The sequence below is a fragment of the Primulina eburnea genome, chromosome 16, assembly GCF_022965805.1.
Source record: "Primulina eburnea isolate SZY01 chromosome 16, ASM2296580v1, whole genome shotgun sequence".
In the NCBI taxonomy this organism is placed as follows: Eukaryota; Viridiplantae; Streptophyta; class Magnoliopsida; order Lamiales; family Gesneriaceae; genus Primulina; species Primulina eburnea.
The window spans coordinates 26,433,009-26,456,550 of record NC_133116.1 but is presented as its reverse complement, the minus strand read 5'-3'; the positions used below and the strand labels follow the sequence as shown (position 1 = coordinate 26,456,550).

The 23,542-nt window shown below is 38.2% G+C and overlaps 1 protein-coding gene across 1 annotated transcript; it reads left to right on the top strand.

Moving 5' to 3' along the window:
* Positions 1-1,349: 1,349 nt before the first annotated feature.
* On the top strand, positions 1,350-7,242 carry LOC140816137 (uncharacterized). Its single transcript, XM_073175208.1, has 10 exons — positions 1,350-2,164; positions 2,315-2,777; positions 2,894-2,971; positions 3,095-3,223; positions 3,659-3,709; positions 3,949-4,108; positions 4,468-4,646; positions 5,045-5,082; positions 5,192-5,677; positions 6,702-7,242. The coding sequence occupies exons 1-10, from the start codon at positions 1,350-1,352 to the stop codon at positions 7,240-7,242; spliced, it is 2,940 nt and encodes a 979-aa protein (XP_073031309.1).
* The last annotated feature ends 16,300 nt before the right edge of the window (positions 7,243-23,542 follow it).

Here is a 23,542-nt window from a genome sequence, read left to right as displayed (position 1 = left end):
CTTGAAAAAGGGAATAGGAAATTGCGAGTTCTTGGTTAGTAAACACGATGCGATTTAATAATATGTTAGTCAATTTTAATTTAGCATAGGGGAGACCAGACGAAATCATATCTCTAGATTGATCTAATCATTGAACTTCAACTGCGTGCTAAGAATTCTCTGATTTGTTTTGAATTGATTATCAACTATCTATTTTAATTCTCTAAATAAAGGCGAACTGTGTCAATTAATGTAATTAATACACAGTTTTAAGTAATTACTCATCTTTGGATCGATATCTGTACTCAAACCAGTACTAAAACTTGACACCGTACACTTGCGGTAGCGAAAATTACGCAAAACGTTTTTGGCGCCGTTGCCGGGGAGTAAAGTATTTAATTGCATATTAATATCATTACTAAGTAGTCTTGATTTTAATTTAGACTTTATTTTATTTATTTAATTATTTTATTATTCTATAATCTTTTCTGTTTTGCAGTGTATGCGAAGATATAAAAATCCCGACTTGCTGATTTTTTATCCGGAAATCGAAAGAACTGCCAGGAGATTAAGGAAAGCAAAGAGAGACGAAATTAAAGCAATGGCTAAAAACAGAGATAATCAGAATGAGCTCCCAAGAGAGGTGCCAATCCGAGAACATTTCCGCCCAGTCATCAACGCCCACTACTCTGGGATAGCTCGCGGAACCATTGCTGCTAACAACTTCGAGCTAAAGCCCGCACTCATTAACATGGTTCAACAGAACGAATTTGGAGGAGCAGCCACTGCAGATCCCCATCTTCACCTAATAACTTTTCTAGAGATCACAGATATGGTAAAATTAACGGTGTTTCTGATGAAATTATTCGATTGCATCTGTTTCTGTTTTCTGTTAGGGATCAAGCAATGAGTTGGCTCCAATCTCTACCTCTAGGAAGTATTACTATATGGGCAGACTTGGTCACGAAGTTTCTATCAAAATATTTTCCTCCAGCCAAGTTTGCTCAGCTGAAAATAGAGATCACCAACTTCAGGCAGAGGGAACTCAAAGTGTTATATGAGGCTTGGGTGCGATACAAGGAATTACTCAGGAAGTGTCAGAATCATGGATATGCAGATTGGGTGCAGATTGAGTTATTTTACAATGGTTTAGATGGGCCGACTAGAGAGAATGTGGACGCAGCCGCCGGAGGTACTATTTTTTCTAAAACACCTGATGAGACTTATGAATTGCTTGAACAGATGACCATTAACAGTTATCAGTGGCCGAGTGAGAGATCTGGTTCAAGGAAACCTGCTGGAGGCACGCCGTAGACCCGATCACATCACTTACTGCACAGGTTTCGGCATTGACTGCACAGATTGCAGCGATGAACAAGCCAGGCCAATCTACGTCTGATGTAGAATTGGTGACTGCTGAGGAAGAGCCAGTTGTGGAGGAAGCTCAGTACATCAATAACAATCGTGGATATGGAGGTTATCGAGGTAATCCTCCCCCTAATACTTATCATCCAGCTTTGAGGAATCACGAAAATTTCTCTTATGCGAACAGCAAGAATGTGTTGAGGGGGTTGAATACACAGAAGGGTGAGGGAAAGTCATCTTTTGAGGATCTAGTTGGGACGTTTGTGACTGAGTCTGGGAAAAGAATGGCGAGAACTGAGTCTCGTGTTGATAACATGGAGACACACATGGGAAATATAGGTGCCACGATGAAATCTTTAGAAACACAGATTGGGCAACTAGATAATGCTTTGAAAGATAAGAATAGAGGACAGTTCCCAAGCAATACAGAGGTGAATCCTAGGGAGCAATGCGAAGCTGTTACATTGAGGAGTGGTAAGGAAATTGGAATTCCAGAGCCTACTGAAGAGAATGCAGAGATTTGTGTTGAGGAAAATGATAGAAAGGGTGCAAGTGTTGGAAAAGAGAAAGTAGAGGAACCCAAGAAAGTGTTTGAACAGCAGCCTATATCGAAGGTGAATCTTCCCTATCCACAGAGGTTCAAGAAGAAATGGTTAGATGATCAGTTTGCAAAGTTTCTGGAAATCTTCAAAAAAATACACATTAATATCCTATTCGGCGATGAGTTGGAGAAAATGCCCAATTACGCTAAGTTTATCAAGGATGTGATGTCCAAGAAAAAGAAACTTCAAGAATTTGAGACCGTGAAGCTAACCAAAAAGTGCAGTGCCATACTCCAAAGGAAACTACCACAAAAACTCAAAGATCCAGGGAGTTTTGCTATTCCTTGTGTTATTGGTGGTTCTAGAATAAATAGGGCCTTATGTGATTTAGGTGACAGTATTAATTTAATGTGTTTTTCTATTTACAGGAATTTGGAGTTTGGCGAGGTGAAGCCTAGCACCATTACTTTGCAGCTGGCGGACAGATCACTTACATATCCACGAGGGATAGTGGAGGATGTGCTGATTAAGATATACAAATTCATATTTCCTGCTGATTTTGTCATTTTAGATATGGAAGAATACCAGGAGACTCCACTTATCTTTGGACGGCCGTTCTTGGCTACCAGAAAAGCTTTGATTGATGTGCACAAGGGCGAGCTCACATTGAGAGTAGGGGGAGAGGAAGTTATGTTCAACATCTACAACACCATCAAAGGACCAAATGACGTAAGTACTTGTAATAGGATTGATATCATTGATTCTTGTGTATCCCATGTTGGTGTAGGCAGGATGACGAAAGACTCTTTGGAGAGATGCTTGTTGGCGTCAGTTTCTACAATGGATGTAGAGGACTGGGATGTGCGAGAGGATGCTACTTGCTCTCAATACGTAGCCTAAAGAAAAGACTGATGCCCATCGTGAAGAGTTACTTGAAGATGCAAGTAAAGAGGTAACAAAAGCATCCCCTGAATTAAAGGATTTACCGAGTCACTTGTGCTATGCAGTTCCTAGACGAGAGTTCATCATATCCGGTAATTATATCTTCTGCTCTTACTACTGATGAAAAGGATAGGTTGCTGAGAGTATTGCGAGAGTTTAAATCTACTTTGGGATGGACAATTTCTGATATTAAGGGGATTAGCCCTACCATTTGTATGCATAAAATCTTGAACCAGGAGTGCTATGGGCCCTATGTTGATCATTAGAGGAGGCTTAATCCAGCCATGAAAGAGGTTGTGAGAGCTGAGGTATTAAAATTGTTAAATGCTGATGTTATTTATGTTATATCTGACAGTTCTTGGGTTTCACCAGTACAAGTAGTGCCTAAAAAGGGGGTATAACTGTGGTGAGAAATGAGAATAACGAATTGATTTCACTCGCCCAGTGACTGGTTGGCGAGTGTGTATAGACTACAGGAAATTGAATGATGCTACTAGGAAAGATCACTTCCCTCTTCCCTTTATTGACCAGATTCTTGATAGAGTAGGTGGTTATCATTATTATTGCTTTCTAGATGGTTATTCATGTTACAATCAAATTGTTATAGCACCGGAGGATCAAGAGAAGACTACCTTAACTTGTCCCTATGGTACATTTGCCTTTAGGAGAATGCCATTTAGTCTTTGCAATGCACCTGCTACGTTCAGAGGTGTATGATGGCCATATTTTCTGATATGGTGGAGGAAATAATGGAGGTTTTCATGGATGATATATATGTCTTTGGTTCATCATTTGATCATTGTTTGCAGAATTTGACACTTGTTTTGCAGGGATGTCGGGAGAAGAATTTAGTGTTGAATTGGGAGAAATGTCACTTCATGGTGCAAGAAGTATTGTGCTTGGGCATAAGATTTAGGCTAGAGGAATAGAAGTGGACAGAGCTAAAGTAGTGGCAATTGAAAATCTCCTGCCGCCGAAGAATATGAAAGGGATCAGAAGTTTCTTGGGACATGCCGGGTTCTATCGTCGTTATATTAAATATTTCTCTAAAATTACTAGACCTTTATGTAACTTGTTAGAGAAAGATTCTACATTTATTTTTGTTGATGATTGTTTGCAGGCGTTTAACAGGATCAAGAAAACACTGATTTCTGCACCCATTATGATAGTACCTGATTGGAAGGAGCCCTTTGAGCTCATGTGCGACGCTAGCGACTATGCCGTGGGAGCAGCATTGGGAAAAAGGCGAGACAAAATGTTCAAGGATATCTACTATGCAAGTAGTACACTTAATGCAGCCCAACATAATTACACAACTATTGTGAAAGAGATTCTAGTAGTGGTGTTTGCATTCGATAAGTTCAGAACATATCTCATTGGCACCAAGGTAACTGTTTTCACTGACCATGCAACTCTTCGTTACTTGTTTGCCAAGAAGGATGCAAAGCCCAAGTTGAGACGATGGATACTCCTACTTCAAGAATTTGACTTTGAAATCAAAGACAAGAAAGGTTGTGAGAACCAGGTGGCAGATCACTTGTCACGCATGGAGCTGGAAGAACTGAAGGTGGAGTGACCAACAAGTCGTTACCAGATGAACAACTCTTCAAGGTAAATGTTACACATCCTTGGTTTGCAGATATAGATAATTTTCTTGCTGCAGGAGAACTACCACTAGATTTAACTTATCACCAAAAGAAGAAATTTCTACATGATGCCAAGTTTTATCTGTGGGACTATATTTTCTTGTTCAAGAGATGCGCTAATCATTCCTCACCCTACGGTGGACACTTTGGAGCATCTGGAACAGCAGCTAAGGTATTACAATCAGGTTTTTATTGGCCTCATTTGTTTAAAGACAATTATACTCTAGTAAAGTCTTGTGATAAATGCCAAAGAGTTGGCAATATTTTTAGGCGCCATGAGTTACCACTAACAAATATTTTGGAGGTGAAACTTTTTCATGCCTTGGGTATTGACTTTATGGGTCCATTCCGATCTTCTTTTGGTCAATCTCTATTTTACTCGTTGTTGACTATGTCTCTAAATGGGTGGAAACAATTGCCACCAGTACTAATGATGCTCGAGTTGTTGTTAAGTTTGTCCACAGGAATATCTTCAAAAGATTTCGAACACCTCGAGCCATAATAAGTGATGAAGGTACACATTTTTGTAACAAATTTTTTAACTCACTGTTGGCCAAATATGATGTGAAGCACAGGGTGACACTGGCATACCACCCGCAAGCTAATGGGCAAGCAGAAATATCGAACCGGGAGATCAAGCAGATATTAGAAAAAAACAGTGGAGACAAACCGAAAGGATTGGGCAGTTAAACTGGATGATGCGTTATGGGTGTACAGGACTGCATACAAGACAGCTATCGGGATGTCACTTTATAGGTTGGTCTTTTGGAAAGCTTGCTATCTACCTGTGGAACTGGAGCACAAAGTATTTTGGGCCGTGAAAAAGCTAAATTTTAATATGGGAGCATCTGGCGAACAACGACTGCTGGAGCTGAATGAAATGGAGGAATTCAGGAATGATGCATACGAAAACGATAAGATATACAAAGAAAAGACCAAGAAATGGCACAACAAGCAGATTCTTCGACGAGATTTCGAACTAGGGCAACATGTGTTATTATTCAATTCTGGACTGAGGTTGTTTCCTGTTAAGTTAAAATCACGATGGTCTGGACCATTCACGGTGGAAACAGTGTATCCACATGGTGCAATTGAGTTGAAGTGCAACAATGGTCAGACATTTAAAGTAAATGGTCAGAGGGTGAAGCATTACTTTGGAAGTGAAGTGCGACACATGGACAACATTCCACTTGGAGAACCAAAGTAGACAGGAGAAAGTCAGGCTGATGGCCATAAGTCATGCGCTGTGTGGGAGGCAACCCACATTTATTTATTTTTGCATTCGTTTTGCTTTATTATTTTATTTCAATTCCTTAGTTGTTAATTTTAATTTTCTCGATTCAAGTATTAATTTGAAATTTTTTATTTTTGCAGGTATTATTATAGTTAAAAAAAATTGATTGATTGATGAACAGTGTGCATCGCGCATATGCGCCATTTATTTTCGGGCACATGCGCGATCCCCAACTCGGAAGGCAGAGGAGGCCGCGCATATGCGCCACCCAAGGCACGCATGTGCCCGAGAAGACAAGATCCCAAACTCGAAAGGCAGAAGGCTCGGCGCATATGCGCCACTCAGGGCGTACATATGCGTGCAAATACTAGGCGATGCACTCGGAAGGCAGAGACCTTCGCGCATATGCGCTACTCATGGGCGCGCATATGCACGATATGACAACATGCAGGGTAGTAGCCTTTGCGCATATGCGCCGATTTAAGTCGCGCATATGCGCGTGACCTAATTTAAGAAAAAAAGGGCATCGCGAACCATTCTTCTCAGACCAAAACACAAGCCGCCTCCCTTTTCTGAAATAAGCACAAGCCACCACCCTCCTCCGAAACGCCGCCGCTGCCGCTCAGTAGAAACGACCGCCGCCTTCTATCACCTCCGTGACTTAAGACCGCAGTCCTAATTCCGGTCATCTTCTCGTTCAAGTAAGGTGTTTTCTCCAGATTTTGTTAAAATTTTCAGAATAGTTAGAAATTGTTCCAAGTTCGAATTGCTATAAATAATTTTGTGATTGGGTTTGCACATTATAATATTGACCGGATTAGTTGGTGGGTGAGATTATATCTACTACGCAAGTTGGTGTGATTATCAGTGATTTGTGATTCTCGTTTGTTGAATTTATTGTTGGGAGGGAGCTTTGCATACTTGATTTACATGGTGCCAAAAAGGAAATCGAAAAAAGGGTGCCTCCTCCACTTCAAGCTTTGAGTCTCACAGATTTTGGAATGAGGAGGCCCACCAAATATATGATAGTTCTGTGACACGGCCCATCATACCGGAACGGGGGTTCAACTTTTCCATTCCACGTGGTGTGATCATAGAGGAACTGGAACGTAGAGGATGGGTTGAATTCGCTCAACACCCGTCGGATGCCGTTATCTCGGTTGTGCGAGAATTCTATGCCAACCTCCGGATTCGGAATGACGAGTCTAAAGTATTGGTCCGAGGTAAATTAGTGTCGTTCGACTCTCGAACGATCAAAATGCTTTATCAGATGCCTAGCTTCGACCATGACGAATACAATGAATTCCTCGAAGCGGGTGTTGATTATACAGAGGTCATTCGGACCATATTTCAAGCCAACGCTGTCTGGAAAATGAGCTCGAGCGGGCCTAATTCTTTAAAGAAAACCGACATGGGACCTAACGCAAGTGCTTGGACATGTTTTGTACTAGCCCGGATTCTCTCGTCCTCTCACTACTACGATGTCACCAAAGACAAAGCAGCATTGGTTTATGCTATCCTGATGGGAAAATGAGTTGACACGGGGAAAATCATTTATGGCTCGATTATGAGAGCTGGCTCAGAGTTAACCATGGTTTCTCTTCCTTGTCCCCACATTTTTATCGAGCTATGCCGCTAGGCCGACGTATCATGGGCCCCTGATGAACCAGTGCTCAAGCCAAAGGCTCCCATTGTTGCTTTCTTTGGAGCCGCATCCTATCTTCACCATGAGCTCCCGGACGAAGAGGAGCTCCCACAACCATAGCTTCCACAACCACCACCACCTGCAGCAGCCAGAGAGCGCAGGGAAGACAGATTTAGGCCGCTAGAAAACGAGATGCAGGATCAGAGGCGATTAATCGTCGAGCAGCGCCAGGTGCTGGATTCACTTCAGTTCCGCACCGAACATTTTATGGGATATATGATGGACTTCACTGTCATGCTCGCTCAGAGGTTTCCACCAATATGTCCAGAGGATCCCATGTTTCCCCAGCCACCTGTATTGCCACCACAGTATCCAGGACCTCCTCCACAGGGCCCACCCCAACACATGGATGAGGATGTCGATGATGATGACGACGAGCACTGACGCTCGTCGTGAGAGGTATGATTGTTCCGTTCCTTCTTGTTTATACATTGAGGACAATGCGTACTTTAAGTTTGGGGGGTGATTTCATTTTGATGCTTTAGAAAAAAAAATTAATTTAGTCTTTATGTCCATTTTTAGTCGTTAATTTTTTTTTTAGAGTTGTGGAATTAGGGTAATAACCAAACAATGAAGCGAGTTGATCCGAAACACATGTTGTTCCATGATGACGAATCTAAATGCATGCTATCTTTACTTAACTTTTTACACACTAATTCATGATTGCTATGATTGTTGATACATCCGATGTCAAGAGAGTGTTCATGTGATTTGGAATATATGAATGGACTCCAAAACCTGCATGTTGACTCCTTGTTGTTGAGTTACATGTTCACTAACACAAAAATGATCCAGGCAGTTTTTGAATTATGTTGGGCATGTTTTTCCTTGAATAATTTGTCAATTGTTAACCCTTTGAGCCTAAATGAGAATGAGATGTGTGATTTCTTCTGTCTGAATACCCGAAAACATGATCTATCTATGTTTGTTGATTGGTAAATTGAAAGTAGTTTAGAACTTGGTTTGGCACTCTTCGAGGTGAGATACGGGTATTGTGTGACTTAGGGATGAATTAGGCAATTTTTGGAACGTTTGAGCCTTTCAAGCCTACCCATAACATCATATTATACCCTAGTGTCCCATGTTTGAGCTTAATGAAAAATCGAATGGAGTGTTCCAAGGCACACAAGAGCCCCCATTCGTATCATTTCTAAATCCCCACGTCAACTACCAAATTTTGAGCATATACACTAGTACCTACCGAAAACTGAGAGAAAACGAATCTTTTTATCACTACAAAATTTTTTCTCCCCTGTGCGCGTATAAGAATATCATTCAAAAAAAAAGAAGAATGAAGAAGTTGAATAAAGAATAAAGGAGTATGACGTGTTGATATGAAAAGGAAGAAACAATGGTAAAGATGTTGTGACGATCCAATTGGAGGTGAAACATGAGAAATGGGAGAGGTGTTGAAAAATAAATTGGTTTGTTTCTCTCACTTTTGATTCCCTTTCTTCAATTGTAGCCATTAGCCCTAGCCTAACGTTATAAGCTTAAAAGAACTATTAACCGAGTCACACGTACCCAATATACTAGTGGAAAAGAGTTGCCAAAGTAAGCCTATGGACACTTGAAAAAAGCCGTCGATATACATAGAACTTGATTGTGTACATGTGCGCAACTCATGATATTAGACTTTGTTTGGATAATTATTGTCTTTAGATTTCCATTTTGTTTAGCCAAATGTTACCCTATAAGTCCTGTTGATTTGTGAAGGTAAATGTGTGCCTCAATGGTTTTGTTAATTACATGTGTCGAGGAGTCCAGAATTTTTTTGAGATAAAAATTTATGAACTTATCGTGGCATTTGGATTGGGTAAACGTGAATAGCAAAACACACACGCACGTGAACTGTGAGTAATGTGGAATGTGTTTGATTCAATATGATGGGGACTGTAATCTCTGAGGCTAGTGTTTATCCTTTTATTCCACAACTCTTGTTCGTTCAGTTACGTTCTTTTGGATGTGTTAAGTCTAGTCTAGTTAATGTTTTAGTTTATTTTGCTCGGGACTAGCAAAAGTTCAAGTGTGGGGAGATTTGATAAGTGCATTTTGTGCACTTAAATTATCATTATAATTCATATATATTGTTAGTTTTCTTGGGCAGAATTATGCGTTTTTGTTAGTTTTGGTGTGTTCGCAGGAATCTAGGTAAGGCTACTACTTGGGCGTAAAAAGGAGCAAAAATGGCGTTTAGAAGAAAATGGTGAAAATGGCCATATGCGCGGATCTTGCTGTCTTCATAGAATGGCCATTTTCACCATCATATGCGGGAGTCAAAGGGCACACATATGCGCACAAGATACACCGAATACAATGCAAAACAGAAAGTTCCGCGCATATGCGCGCAAGAAAGGAAAGCAAACAGAGAGTCTCGTGCATATGCGCGAAACATAGGCGCGCATATGCACGAAAGATAAAGCTCACGTACAGAAGGACCCGCGCATGGGGAGACCAGACGAAATCATATCTCTAGATTGATCTAACCATTGAACTTCAACTGCGTGCTAAGAATTCTCTGATACGTTATTTGTTTTGAATTGATTATCAACTATCTATTTGAATTCTCTAAATAAAGTCGAACTATGTCAATTATGGTAATTAATACACAGTTTTAAGTAATTACTCCTCGTGGGATCGATGTCTGTACTCAAACCAATACTAAAACTTGACACCATACACTTGCGGTAGTGAAAATACGCAACATCTATTTCAATAAGAAACTACACCATCCACCTTAGAATGCAGCTTCCGGCCCTTGGCTTCATCTCTTGCTCTCCACTTTTGCAATTGCTCATCAGTGGAATGTCCCTCACGGATTCTCTCTCTCAAAGTCGACTGTACTGTCATGACGGAAAGGTTAGGGGGCTCGCCCCTAGCATAAACTGTAAGCTCAAGTCGCTAAATCTCGGAGTGTAGTGATCTTTGAAGTGAGAATTGAGTAATAACTGCTGTCTTCCTACTCAATGCGTCCGCTACTACATTAGCTTTTCTCGGGTGGTAGCTAATGTAGCAGTCATAGTCTTTTGCCAAATCTAGCCACCTTCGTTGCCTCATATTCAACTCTTTTTGTGTGAAGAAGTATTTCAAGCTTTTATGGTCAATGAAAATCTTGTACTTCTCCCCATAAAAATAATGTCACCAAATCTTCAATGCAAATACCACTGCTGCAAGCTAAAGATCATGAGTGGGATAATATTTCTCGTGAATCTTCAATTGTCTCGACGCATAGGCTATAACTCGGTCATTTTGTATCAGAACTGCACCCAAACCATGTTTCGAAGCGTCGGTATAAAGAACATACTCTCCTTGCTCCGATGGCATCGATAATATTGGCGCTGAAATCAGAGCTCGATTCAACTTGTCAAAACTTTCTTGGCACTAAGATCCCCATAAAAATTTTGCATTCTTCTTTGTCAAGGTGGTCATGGGTACCTTAATAGATGAGAATGCTTGAATAAACTTTCGGTAATAGCCAGCTAGTCCCAAGAAACTTTGGATCTCGGTTACGCTCTTCGGTACTGGCCACGCTTTTATTGCCTCCACTTTACTTGGATCAACCTCCACTTCATCTCTAGAAATGATGTGGCCTAAGAACGCCACTCTACCAAGCCAAAAATCACACTTCTTGAACATCGATGAAGATCAAAATATCCTCTATGAAGACTATAACAAATTGATCCAGATACGGACGAAATACGCGATTCATGAGATCCATGAAGATCGCTGACGCACCTAAATGGCATGACCATAAACTCATAATACCCATATCTAGTCCTAAACGATGTCTTATGAACATCAGACTCTTTCACTTTCAACTGATAGTATCCAGAACGAAGTTCTATCTTTGAGAATATCAATGCTCCTTGCAATTGATCAAATAAGTCTTCAATTATTGGTAGAGGATACTTATTCTTGATAGTGACTCTATTCAGCTCTCGATCAATGCAGAGTCGCTAATACCATCTTTCTTATTTACAAACAATACCGGTGCATCCCACGGAGAATAACTAGGGCGAATGAAACCCTTTTCCAATAGTTCTTGAATTTGATATTTTAACTCTTTCATTTCGGCAGGTGCTAGAAGATAGTGTGCTTTAGATATGGGTACAGTGTTCACCTCACGGTCAGGTGGAATGCCAGAAATGTCCTCGAGAAAGACACTAGGAAAGTCTCTGACTATATCAACATCCTCTAGCTTCTGCCTGATAGGGGCATGTGTTGTAGTGACACATGCTAGTAAAGCTTGACTTCCTCATCTCATAAGTTTATATACAAGAGATAATATGTGACATTTGCTTGTTCCTCGCCGCCTCAAAGAAAAAAGATTTCCCACTAGGCGGTCGAATAGACACTCACCTCTGCCGAAAATCTATCATTGATAGCTACTCCATGCCAAGTATGATGTCGAATTCAGGCATAGGGAGTACGATGAGATCTGCCCGGAACACATCTTTTGTAAACGAAGCTCCAGATTCTTCACAATGCTCTTAGTGACCATTTGGTCACTGGAAGGAATAGAAACTTTGAAACCCAATCGCATATCCTCAGGTATAATATTCAGTCGCTTGACAAAAGTATCGGATATGAAAAAGTGTGTAGCTCCCAAATCCGATAATGCATAGGTAGCTACACCTTGAATGAATATACTTCTTGCAATGAAAATGATTTAAATCTATTCATGTTGAAGCTTAAGGAATTTCTATCATTTTTTTCCTAAAGTTTTATGAAGATTACGCGTTGAACCATAGTATTTCATTATAAATTGCCTTTTAACCCTTCAATTTTTCTAAATGTACATTTTAGTCACCACGATTTTTCGAATAGATGCTATTTTGGCACATTAAATTCCAGAAATTGCGGTTTTGGTTCCTTGAATTTTTTGAAATTACACTCTAGTCCCTTAGATTTCTGTTAATTGAAATTTATTCCCTTAAGTTTTCGATTAATTGCAATACAATCCGTAAAATTTTCAAAAATAACAAATCATGCTCAAAGTTTTGATTTTTCTCAATTTTTGGCCTTAAAAATTTCATTTGGAAATAATTACTTCCTTACACAATTAAGGCTCAAAATTCAAGTCCAATCTCTGTGATTTCCATTGTCATATCTTAATTCTTAGTAGTAAAAATGGAAAATGGATATTTAAATTATTTTAATTTCATTTATTGAATATGATAGGCATATTTACATGGTTAAAAATATGGTTTTATATTAGAATGATTAAACTGTGTTTTAAAGGTTATTTGAGACGCGATCGAGGAACGGAAACGGGGACCACGAAGGAGAAAAATATTTTATTAAATGATTATGTTTAATTAATTAATATATGGTATAATTTAATGGTATTTTCAAAAATGATGCTTTTTGAGGTATTTGTATGCGTCGAGTCGTATTTTAAACCGGTATTCGAATTTTGATGAAAATAGGGACTTTTAGGGAATTCGGTTAGTTTTTTGAAAAAGTATCATAAACAAAATATTTGAATTACTATTATGGATCAATTATACTATGATATATAGGCCTAAACTTGTATGTATTTTATGTACCAAAACAAGCCCTAAAACCCTAACCTTTTACACCCAAACTCATGCCCACTTCTTCAAAAGCCCTAGGAATCTTTCTCCACCAGCACACACATGAACACACACAAATTTCGAAGGCTTCTGACGTGGTTTGTAGGGAATTCAGAAAAGAGTCATTTCTCCGCCAACATTCCTCGTATCGCAAATTGTTTTTCGTGCGTAAAATACGCAAAGACACGCCTTAATATTTCTTCACTCATATTTCACACCATATTATATGTTTTGATACATGATTGCATGAAAAACATGATACATTTTGTATATTTTCTTTTTATGACATAACATTAACAAAGCTAGAGTTTTTATCTTTTAAAACTCTTGCTTACTATGCATAAGGGACTGTCATGGTAGGACTATGGGAATGGACATTTTTTCAACATTTTTAAGGTCCCTAGGTGCATATAAAAAGGCTGGACAAGGTAGGGCAATAAGGTGAACGAAAATTTGATTGTAAAGTAGTTAGGATTTTTTGCTAGGGCTTCCTAGAGGGGCACAAATCTTAGCTACGGTAGGGACATTTTCAAGTGTCCTAAGAGAGACTAATCAAGGTCCTAGGGTGGTTGCATGAGGGCTAGTTCGAAGGCCAGGGGCTTGGACGTAAGGCATGATCGCGCAAGCCATGTGGAGCGACGGTTGAGGCTGCTGTAACGTCTGAAAAACCAACCTACGTAAACCACATGCATGCAAATTATTTGAATTGTTTAATTGTTTTTATATAATTTATTTTAATTGCTTCCATGATATTTATTAAATGATTAAAGGTATGATTGCATGATTAAATGATTATATGACATTTTTGCATGAAAGTGAAGGATTATACCCGAATATTCGATAGGTAGGGGAAAGGAGATCGAGGACGACCAAGACTATGACAAATAATTGACCCTAAATTTTTTCAACGATTCTAAATTTGATTAAAAATGATATAATTCTTCTAAAAATAGTAGTGTTCGAATTATTTTATGAGTCGAACTTGATTTTTCTTGGGAAGTCAGTTTTGGGCAAATGTTGAGTTTTTTAAAAATCACAAATATTATTTTTGGAAAATAAATTTTATAAATGTTTATGTTTTAATTAAATAAGTGTTATTGAGCCCAATTTAAGCAAATTGAGTAGGCCCAATTGCTCCTATACTTGGAGGCCCAAACCAAAGCCCATTAACTTGCAAATTAAAATCTATAAATAAGATACCTAGGCTTCCCAAACATCATATTGCAGCCGAAAATCACACACAATTCACTTTAATATTTTTTAAAAATAAGAGGACGAAAAGCTAGGAGTCTTCGTCGCCCGTTTGTCCTTCCTCGCTGACGATCACGTATTCGAGCGTTATAAACGCAAAGGCACGTTTTCTAAACCATTTTACACATAATTAAAATCATAATATGTATGTTTCAATTGTTTTTGCATGAAAAAAATATTTACGTACGAAAGTTTAATGTTTTGTCAAAGATTTTCAAACGCTTTCAACGTTTTTACGTATATATGGTCATGATATCATTTCAACCGAGTACGCTGCCAACATAGGATGAAATATGATTGGAACATGATTAAATTTAAAAGAAAACAGTGTTAGAATCGTAGGTGACAAAAGGGATAATTTGCATAGGGTTTCTAATTGGGTTTTGGCCGTAAACTTGGGAAAGTTGCTCAGCTAGTGTGCCTGGGGTGTTGGGGCTCGACCAGGTCTTGAGGCGAGTTCATACAGGATGTGGTTAGGTCCTAGGAAGGGTCCAAGCAGGGCTAGGACTCACGCTTCATGGCCGGAGAAGAGTCCTTGCTTGATAGGACACTTCCATGCGCGATTTAGTTCGGCCGAGAGGTTGCAGCGGGAAGCTTGGGAGAGGGCTTCGCTAGATGGTCTAGGTGGTGGCTCAGGGTGGTCCAGTGAGGGTCAGTTAGGCTTGGACATGGTGATGGCTCAGGCGAGGAGTCCCATGCGAAAAGGAGACTCAATCGCACATCATGTAAGTTGTGCGGCTGCTGCTTGTTTCAGGTGGCTCGCAGTATGGTTCAGGGGCTTGGGCTGGGCTTGGTTGGGTTTGGGCTTGTCCAGGGTCAGTGAGGGGAAGGTGTGCTTGGTGGTGGCTCGACACTACAAGAAAAATGCCCTATGACAACGGTTTTTAACCGTTGTCGTAGCCCTTTTAAAAATGTTGTTAAAGCCCCTGTTGTTAAAAGCTTCGCTCAAAGACAATAGTTTTTCACCGTTGTTGTAGCTACAATTTGCGACGGTTTTTAAACGTTTTTTAAAAAATCGTCGGAATTATAATTTGCGACGGATTTATGCAAAATCGTCGCTAAAATTAGCGACCGACTGCATGACTCCGTCGCTAAAATTAACGACGGTCTGGATGAATTACGTCGCTAAAATTAGCGACGGTTCTCTATGATTTCCGTCGCTAATATTTTAGGTAAAATAAAAAAAATCTTACTATATAAACAATATTCTTGATCTTAACTAACACTTAAAAATCTACCACAAATTATAGTGAAAAATTTAATCCTAAATAGAAACTAAAATCTTGTAAGAGATAAAAATTTTAAGTGTTGTGAAGTGGTAAAATTATATAAGAGAGAAAATTTTAAGTGTTGTGAGGTGAGTGTGGGAAATGGATCGGAAATGGTGGCATTTATAGAGAAATTGTGCGGCGGTTTACGGTTATACCGTCGCGGATTACGACGGTATTTTCAAATTTTGAATTTTGGCGACGGTTTGACAAATACCTGTTGCTATATTTCGCGACGGGTGTAATAAAACAGTCGCTAAAAATAGCGACGGTTAACGTAGAACCGTCGCTAAGTGAAAAATGCGACGGGTCTAATTTTAACCGTCGCTAAATTTATCTACAGTTAGTCACAAAACTGTCGCAACTTGAAAATAGCGACGGTTTGGAGAAAATGTTACTAAAATTAGCGACGATTTTGCTGAAACACTCGCTAAAATGTTTCAAACAACACTTCTTCAACAACGGTTTTAGAAAACCATTGTCAATTGTCCAAAAAAACACGCTAATAAACAACGGTTCATAGAACCGTTGTCATAAGCGATCAAAGACAACGGTTTTATAGAACCGTTGTCATTGACCCTAAAAACTGTTGTCTTTGACCCCCAAAAGACAACCGTTGTCTTTTGCTTAAGAAAAGACTCTACGACAACGGTTTTCACTAAACCATTGTCAAAAGTTTTTTAACAACGGTTTTAGTAAAAACCGTTGTCGTATGTGTGTTGTTGATTAAGAAATTTCTTGTAGTGCGAGCAAGAGGAGTCCTAGTTCGAATAGGAGTCCTACTGAAGGAAGGCAACTCGCGCAGATTTGTGCCTTCGGTGCAGGGCTTGTGCATTAGCTAGGTTCTGGTTCTAAGGGTAAGGGTTGGTCAGGAGAGTACCTAGATGGGTTGGCTAGGGTTTGGCTCAATGTGGCTCTACCGTGGCTCGACAAAATTAGGATATGGCTCGGTGGTCTTTATTAAGGGTCAATATTGCAAAAATTAATAAGAAAATTCAAGCTATGGGTCCACAGGGGTGGTTCATGGCTCACATGGTTATTTTAGGTAATAAAAAGTCTATGTTTAAAGTTTGGTAAGAAATATTAAAGTTTGAATTTATTCGTGAATTAAACGCCTCACGAATTGTCAATTAGAGAATTAAATGAAAAGACTCGAATTAAGATGAATAAAATTAGATTTAAGCTTAAGTAGTTATTTTGGATAAGCCCATGTCATTAAAAGTAAAAAAAAATTTAAAATCGAGAATTTTTACGTCTAGGGGCAAAACAGTCATCTAGTTTACACTTGATAATTATGTAAAAGCCTGACAGCGTCCCAAAGGATCATAATGCATGTTAAATGATTTAAAATGATGATTTTGATGAAAATATGATATTTTATGATTTATGGTAAAGCTGTGCAATTTTTACTGTTAAAATGCTATTTTTGGAAAGTTATAATATTATACTTTTAAAAAGAAAAGGAAAAATATTTTGAGGAATGTGAATTGACTGTGACAAGTAATATATGATACATGGGGATCCGTTTTAAGAAGGAATGGTGAACTTACAATTTTCTGAGGATGTCGTGATGGAAAAAGCCCTAGAGGGAGCCCGTCTATGGGAGAAGATCCTAGAGGGAGACCGACGATCTCATTTCCATGGCGATGCCTAGTGCCCGTCTCCATGGACCATGTGGAACTGAAGAGTGATCAGTCGATCAGAGGATAAAAGCTAGTCACTTTCAAGGATCAAACTTCATCCAAAATGATAAATGATGAAAAGCTTTAAGATTATATGATTTTACGATTTATGATTTATTTATTTTTAAAATTAATTTAAATAAAAGTATGATTTTTAATGCATGTGATTGTATATGTATTAATTGCTACTCATGTTTAGAACGTGCTGAGTCATTAGAGTCACTAGGTTTGTATGATGCAGGGTTTGATGATATTATGGGAGGCGCTGATGCTTGAGTGGAGCAAGTGCGACAGTACACTCTCCAGGGACTTTTATTTTTCGCATTAGCTTGTTAGATAAAAGATTTATGTTAACGATTTTATTAATGAGTTTATGCTTTTAAAAAAAATTCGAGGTCGTTTTAGGTGGTATCAGAGCAAGGGATCCCCAAAGGATTATGTACTGTCACTCCGAGAAGCTCAAGAAGTCACGCCTCATGTATGTAAGTTTTTACTGCTTTATATTTTATATGCTAAAATTCTTTTAAATGCTTTTATGATACATGATATAAATGTTAGTTGCATGATGTATGGAAAATGTTAAATGCATGTTGGATAGTGGAATTGATAGGGATGACGAAGAACTTGGAAGCGAATAGGGTGCATGCGCTAGAGATGGATTTATGAGTCAATATTGGGAATTTTTGGTTTAGAAATATAATTTTCCAGATTTGGGAGAACCGAAATGAAGAGTAAGAATTAAGCTAAGAGGGTGAGGTATGAAGTGATTAGGAGAGCCAAGCTTTTAATTTATCAAGACAAGGAAAATTTCGAGGGAGAAATTTTTTTAAGGGGGGATATTTGTAACGTCCGAAAAACCAACCTACGTAAACCACATGCATGCAAATTACTTGAATTGTTTAATTATTTTATTTAGTTGATTTTAAATGATTGTATGATATTTATTAAATGATTAAAGATATGATTGCATGATTAAATGATTATATGGCACGTTTTAATGAAATTGAAGAATTTTACCCGAATATTCGATAATAGGCAAGGGGAAAGAAGATCAGGGACGACCAAGACTAGCATAAATATTTTTTCCCTAAATATTTTCAAGGCTTCTAAATAAGATTAAAAATAATTTAATTCTTCTAAAAATAGTAGAGTTTGAATTATTTTAAGAGTCAACCTCTATTTTTCTCGAGAAGCCAGTTTTGGGCAAACGATGAGTTTCTAAAAGATCAAAAATATTATTTCTGGAAAATAAATTTTAAAAACGTTTATTTTTAATTAAGTAAGAGTTATTGGGCCCAATTTAACCAAATTGAGTAGGTCCAATTGCTCCTATACTTCGAGGCCCAAAACCAAAGCCCATTATTGCAAATTAAAATATATAAATAAGATACCTAAGCTTCCCAAGCACAATATTGCTAGGAGTTTTCGTCGCCCGTTCGTCCTTCCTAGCCGACGATATCATATTCTAGCGTTTTAAATGTAAAGACACGTTTTATAAACCCTTTTTCGCATCATTCAAATCATAATATGTTGTTTCAATTGTTTTTGCATTTAAAAAGTATTTATGTGCGATGGTTTAATGTTTTGTCAAAGTTTTGGAAAAGCTTTCAATGTTTTTATGTATATATGGTCATGATATGATTTCCAACGAGTACTTTGCCAACGTAGGATGATTTAAAAGAAAACAGGGCTAGAATCGTTGGTGACAAAAGGGATAACTTTCATAGGGTTTCTTTTTGGGTTTTAGCCGTAAACTTGGGAAAGTGGCTCGGATATTGTGAATGGGGTGTTTGGGGTCGACCAGGTCTTGAGGAAGGTTCATACGGGATGTGGTTAGGTCCTAGGAAGGGTCCAAGCAGGGCTAGGACTCGCGCTTTGTGGCTGGAGAATAGTCCTTACTTGATAGGACTCTTCCCATGCGCGATCTAGTTTGGCCGAGAGGTTTCAGCGGGAAGCTTGGGAGAGGGCTTCGCTAGATGGTCTAGGTGGTGGCTCAGGGTGGTCCAGTGAGGGTCAGTAAGATTTGGACTCAGTGGTGGCTCAGGGGAGGAGTCCCACGCGAGAATGAAACTCAATCGAACATTAGGTAAGTTGTGCGGCTGCTGCTTGTTTCAGCTGGCTCGCAGCATGGTTCAGAGGCTTGGGCTGGGCTGGGTTGGGTCTGGACGTGGTCCAGGGTTGTTAGGGGCAGGTGTGCTCGGTGGTGGCTCGAGCAGGAGGAGTCCTAGTTCAAATAAGAGTAATAGTGAGGGAAGGCAACTCGCACAACTTTGTGCCTTCAGTGCAGGGCTCGTGCGTGAGCTAGGGTCTGGTTCTAAGGGTCAGGGTTGGTCAGGAGGGTACCTAGATGGGTTGGCTAGGGTCTGGCTCGTGGTGGCTTGAAAAAATTAGGAGATGTCTCGGTGGTCTTGATTAATGGTTAATATTGAGAAAATTAATAAGAAACTCTGAACCATGGGTCCATGGGGGTGAGTCATGGCTCACAAGGGTAGTTTAGGTAATAAAAAGTCTAATTTTAATGTTTGGGAAGAAAATATTAAAGTTTGAATTTATTCGGGAATTAAACGCCTCAGGAATTGTCAATAGAAAATTAAATGGAAAGCCTCGAATTAAGATGAATAAAATTATGAAAAATTAGATTCAAGTTTAAGTAATTATTTGGGATAAGCCCATGTCACCTAAAGTAAGAAAAAGTCAAATTGAGAATTTTTACGTCTAGGAGCAAAACGATCATTTTAAACTTGGGAATTACGTAAAAGCCTGTCAGCATCCCAAAGGATCATAATGCATGTTAAATGATTTAAAATGATTATTTTGATGAAAATATGATATGATATTTTATGATCTATGGTAAATTTGTGCCATTTTTGCTGTTAAAATGCTATTTTTGGAAAGTTATAATATTTTATACTTTTAAAAAGAAAAATTAAAATATTTTGGGGGATGTGAATTGACTGTGACAAATGATATATGATATGTTGGGGATCCATTTAAGAAGGAACGGTGAATTTACAATTTTCTGAAGATGTCGTGAGAGAAAAGGCTCTAGAGGGGGCCAATTTATTGGAGAAAACCCCGGAGGGAGCTCAACGATCGTATTTACATGGCGGTGCCTAGTTCCCGTCCCCATGGGCCATGTGGAGCTAAAGACTGATCAATCGACTAGAGGATAAAAGTTAGTCACTTTCAAGGATCAAATTTCACCCAAAATAATAAACGATGCAAAACTTTACGATTACATGATTTTACGATTTATGATTTATTTATGCTTAAAATTATCTTAAATAAAAGTATGATTTTTAATGCATGTGATTTTATATTTATTAATTTCTACTCATGTTTAGAACGTGCTGAGTCATTAGACTCATTAGGTTTGTATGATGAGGATTTGATGAGATTATGGGAGGCGCTGATGCTCGAGTGGATTGAGCGCGGCAGTACACTCTCGAGGGACTTATATTTTCTGCATTAGCTTGTTAGATAAAAGATTCGAAAGATTATTGTTAATGATTTTATTAGGGAGTTTTATGCTTTATTTTATTGTTAGTTGATATTTTTAAAGGTCGATGTAGGTTTTTTGCTTGGTTGACAATTCAGAGATTTTGTTCACTCGAGATTTCAAATGTTAAATTATAATGATTTATGGTATGTTAACTTATTTAATTTAGCATTTTCGAGTATATGAAAAAAAATATAAAATATCGAGGTCGTTTCAGCTGCGGCTTCAAGGCTTGTTATGCTCTGTCCAGCGGGTTCCCTAGTGTTCAGTCATGGTCCTAGGAAGGGTTCATGTGGGGCTGGCCTTGCTGGTGGAGGGATAAGGCTCAAGGGGGGTAAGCTTGTGAGGCTAGGGTTTCGAAAAAAAAAATTGAAGAAAATTCATAGCTACCTATGCTTGTTCAAAGGTCTTAATTGTCTTGATTTGTGTTGTATATGGTAAGGTTGTGTGTTAATAAGCTATGGTTTGGTTACGTTTCGAGTCAATACGAGTTAAAATCGAGATTTAGGTTTAAATTTTAAAATGAATTGAAAAATTAGTCTAGAAACGTAAGTTTACATCTAAGTAATATTTATGAGTTTATTTTAAGGTGTTATGTTAAGTTTGGATGGATTCAGGTCCTCGTTTTAAGGCCTAAGGATAAATTGGGAAAGTTAGGGTTTCAGGGACAAAACAATCACTTTACCCCTAAAAAGTATTAGACGTCCTAGCAGTGCCCGACGATCGTATTTCCATCGAAAAGATATGATGATATGGAAGACCAATGATCAGTTGACGAGTGAGAGTGCCGCTGATGTTCCCGCTGTCTGGTACGATGGTTATACGTAGTTGGATCCATCAATCTGCCACTGAAACAAAGTCACAATTAACGATCTAAATTCAATAAAATGAAAACGTATACGTACATGAAGAAATGAAATGTTTATGATGAGAGGTATAAAGTTATGCATATCCATGAAAAGCTATTTTTAGTAAAAATATTTTTATTGATGCATGTGATTGTATATGTACTACTTGTTATCATGATTAATGTTTGCTGAGTCATTAGACTCACTAGGTGAGATCGATGCATTGAGCGTGATTTGATGGAGAATTTGATGGTTTAACTAGCTGGACTGATGGTGCATATAACTCGAGGACTTTTGCTAGTTTTCGCATTATATTTATGATTTAAGATTAATTTAAATATTCTAGGACTTTTGATGGTTTTGAGTGGTTTTGAGAGGATTTAAGATGCTCATACTTTATTTTGAAAAATGCTAATTTTAAGTTTAGTTGACATTTACGATTTTATGATTTGAATAGTGTTTTGGGATTTTCAAATAATTAGTTGGTGAGTTTATTTTAAATGGAAAAGTTTTATTCATACATATAAATATATGGCAAAAAGTTTTAAGAAAAAAAATTTCTAGTACATTTTAAATAAAAACGAGTCGTAAATGTTGCCGTTGATATCAGAGCTAGGTTCTTGTAAAGGGTTGTACCACCGTCAGTTCCGGAAGGTTCAGTCATCAAGCCTCAAGTATGTAATTTTAATTGCTTTAAATGATTTTTATGATGGTACATGCATGTTTACATGATTAATATGCGTAAATTACATGTTTTAAGGCATTTTTGAAGTTAAATTATATTTATACTTAAAGTTGCTCAAAAACAGTTTAAATGTATGTTTGTTACGTTTAGAATTTGGAAAACATTCAGATATAATGCCTCCTAAACACACACTTAGTACCGATAGGCAAGCTGAGATTAATGAGGATCGTCAAGGAAATGCACCCCCACCTCCTAATGAGGATGATGCTAGACGTGTTCTGGATGGTATGGCACGTTTCTTCGAGCAGCGGACTCTGAGACCACAACATGATAATTTGGTTAGTTGAATTGAATGGGATAATAAGGAAACTAGAAGAAACTAGGTTGCATGCTTTACTTTAGTTGGATTTAAGGGATGACATTGAGAATTGTAGAAATTTGGCATAAAATATAAGTTTTAAGGATGTAAAGGAATGAATTGAATCAATTGAAGAATTATGGTGATTACAAATGAAGAGAACGAAGTTATGCGACATATTTGCATAAATCGAGAAGTATAGGGGATAAAATGCAAAATCGAGAACTTAAGGGGCTAAATTGCACTAGGCAAAGAACTTAAGGGCCAAATCGAAATTTTTTAAGATTCCGGGGACTAAAATTGGGATAACCAAAAATTCTAAAGTGAAATCTATAATTTTCGAAAATTCAATGAATAAATTGAAAATTTGAAAAGTTTAGGGGCTGTTTTGAGAATTCTAGATAACCAAGGACTGTTTTCACAATTATTGAAAAATATTAGGGTCGAAGTTTTTATTTTCAAGAAATTTTGGGTAATTAATGATAGAAATTCTTTAAGTTCGACACGATTGGATTTGTTGGAATGTTTGTCACAGGAAAGATATTCATTTTAGGTGTAGCTACCAACGAATTGCTGGATTCGAGAGTGACACACTCATTTATGTTCGAAAACATTCATCAAGTGACTAAAGATTATAACCGAGGATATTGAATTGTGCTTCAAAGTTTCGATTCTTTTTGGTGATCAAATGGTCATGTCAAGCATTGTGAAGAAGTTGGAGCTTCGTTTGCAAAATGATGTGGTTCGGGCAGATTTGATTGTACTCCTGATGCCTGAATTCAACATCATTCTTTTCATGGATTGGATATTATTGAATGGAGCTTCGATAGATTCTCGGCAGAGGTCAGTGTCTATTAAACCGCCTAGCAGGAAATATTTTGTCATCGAGGCAGCAAGGAACGAGCAAGTGCCACATATCATCTCCTGCATCTGTTAGAGGAAACTTATGAAGTGGGAATGCC

Coding starts and splice junctions, on each gene's coding strand:
- LOC140816137 (XM_073175208.1), top strand. CDS start 1,350: ATGAACAAGCCAGGCCAATCTACGTCTGATGTAGAATTGGTGACTGCT. Junction 2,165..2,314: donor ACCGTGAAGCTAACCAAAAA/GTGCAGTGCCAT, acceptor TTCTATTTACAG/GAATTTGGAGTTTGGCGAGG. Junction 4,647..5,044: donor CATCTGGAACAGCAGCTAAG/GTATTACAATCA, acceptor TATGATGTGAAG/CACAGGGTGACACTGGCATA.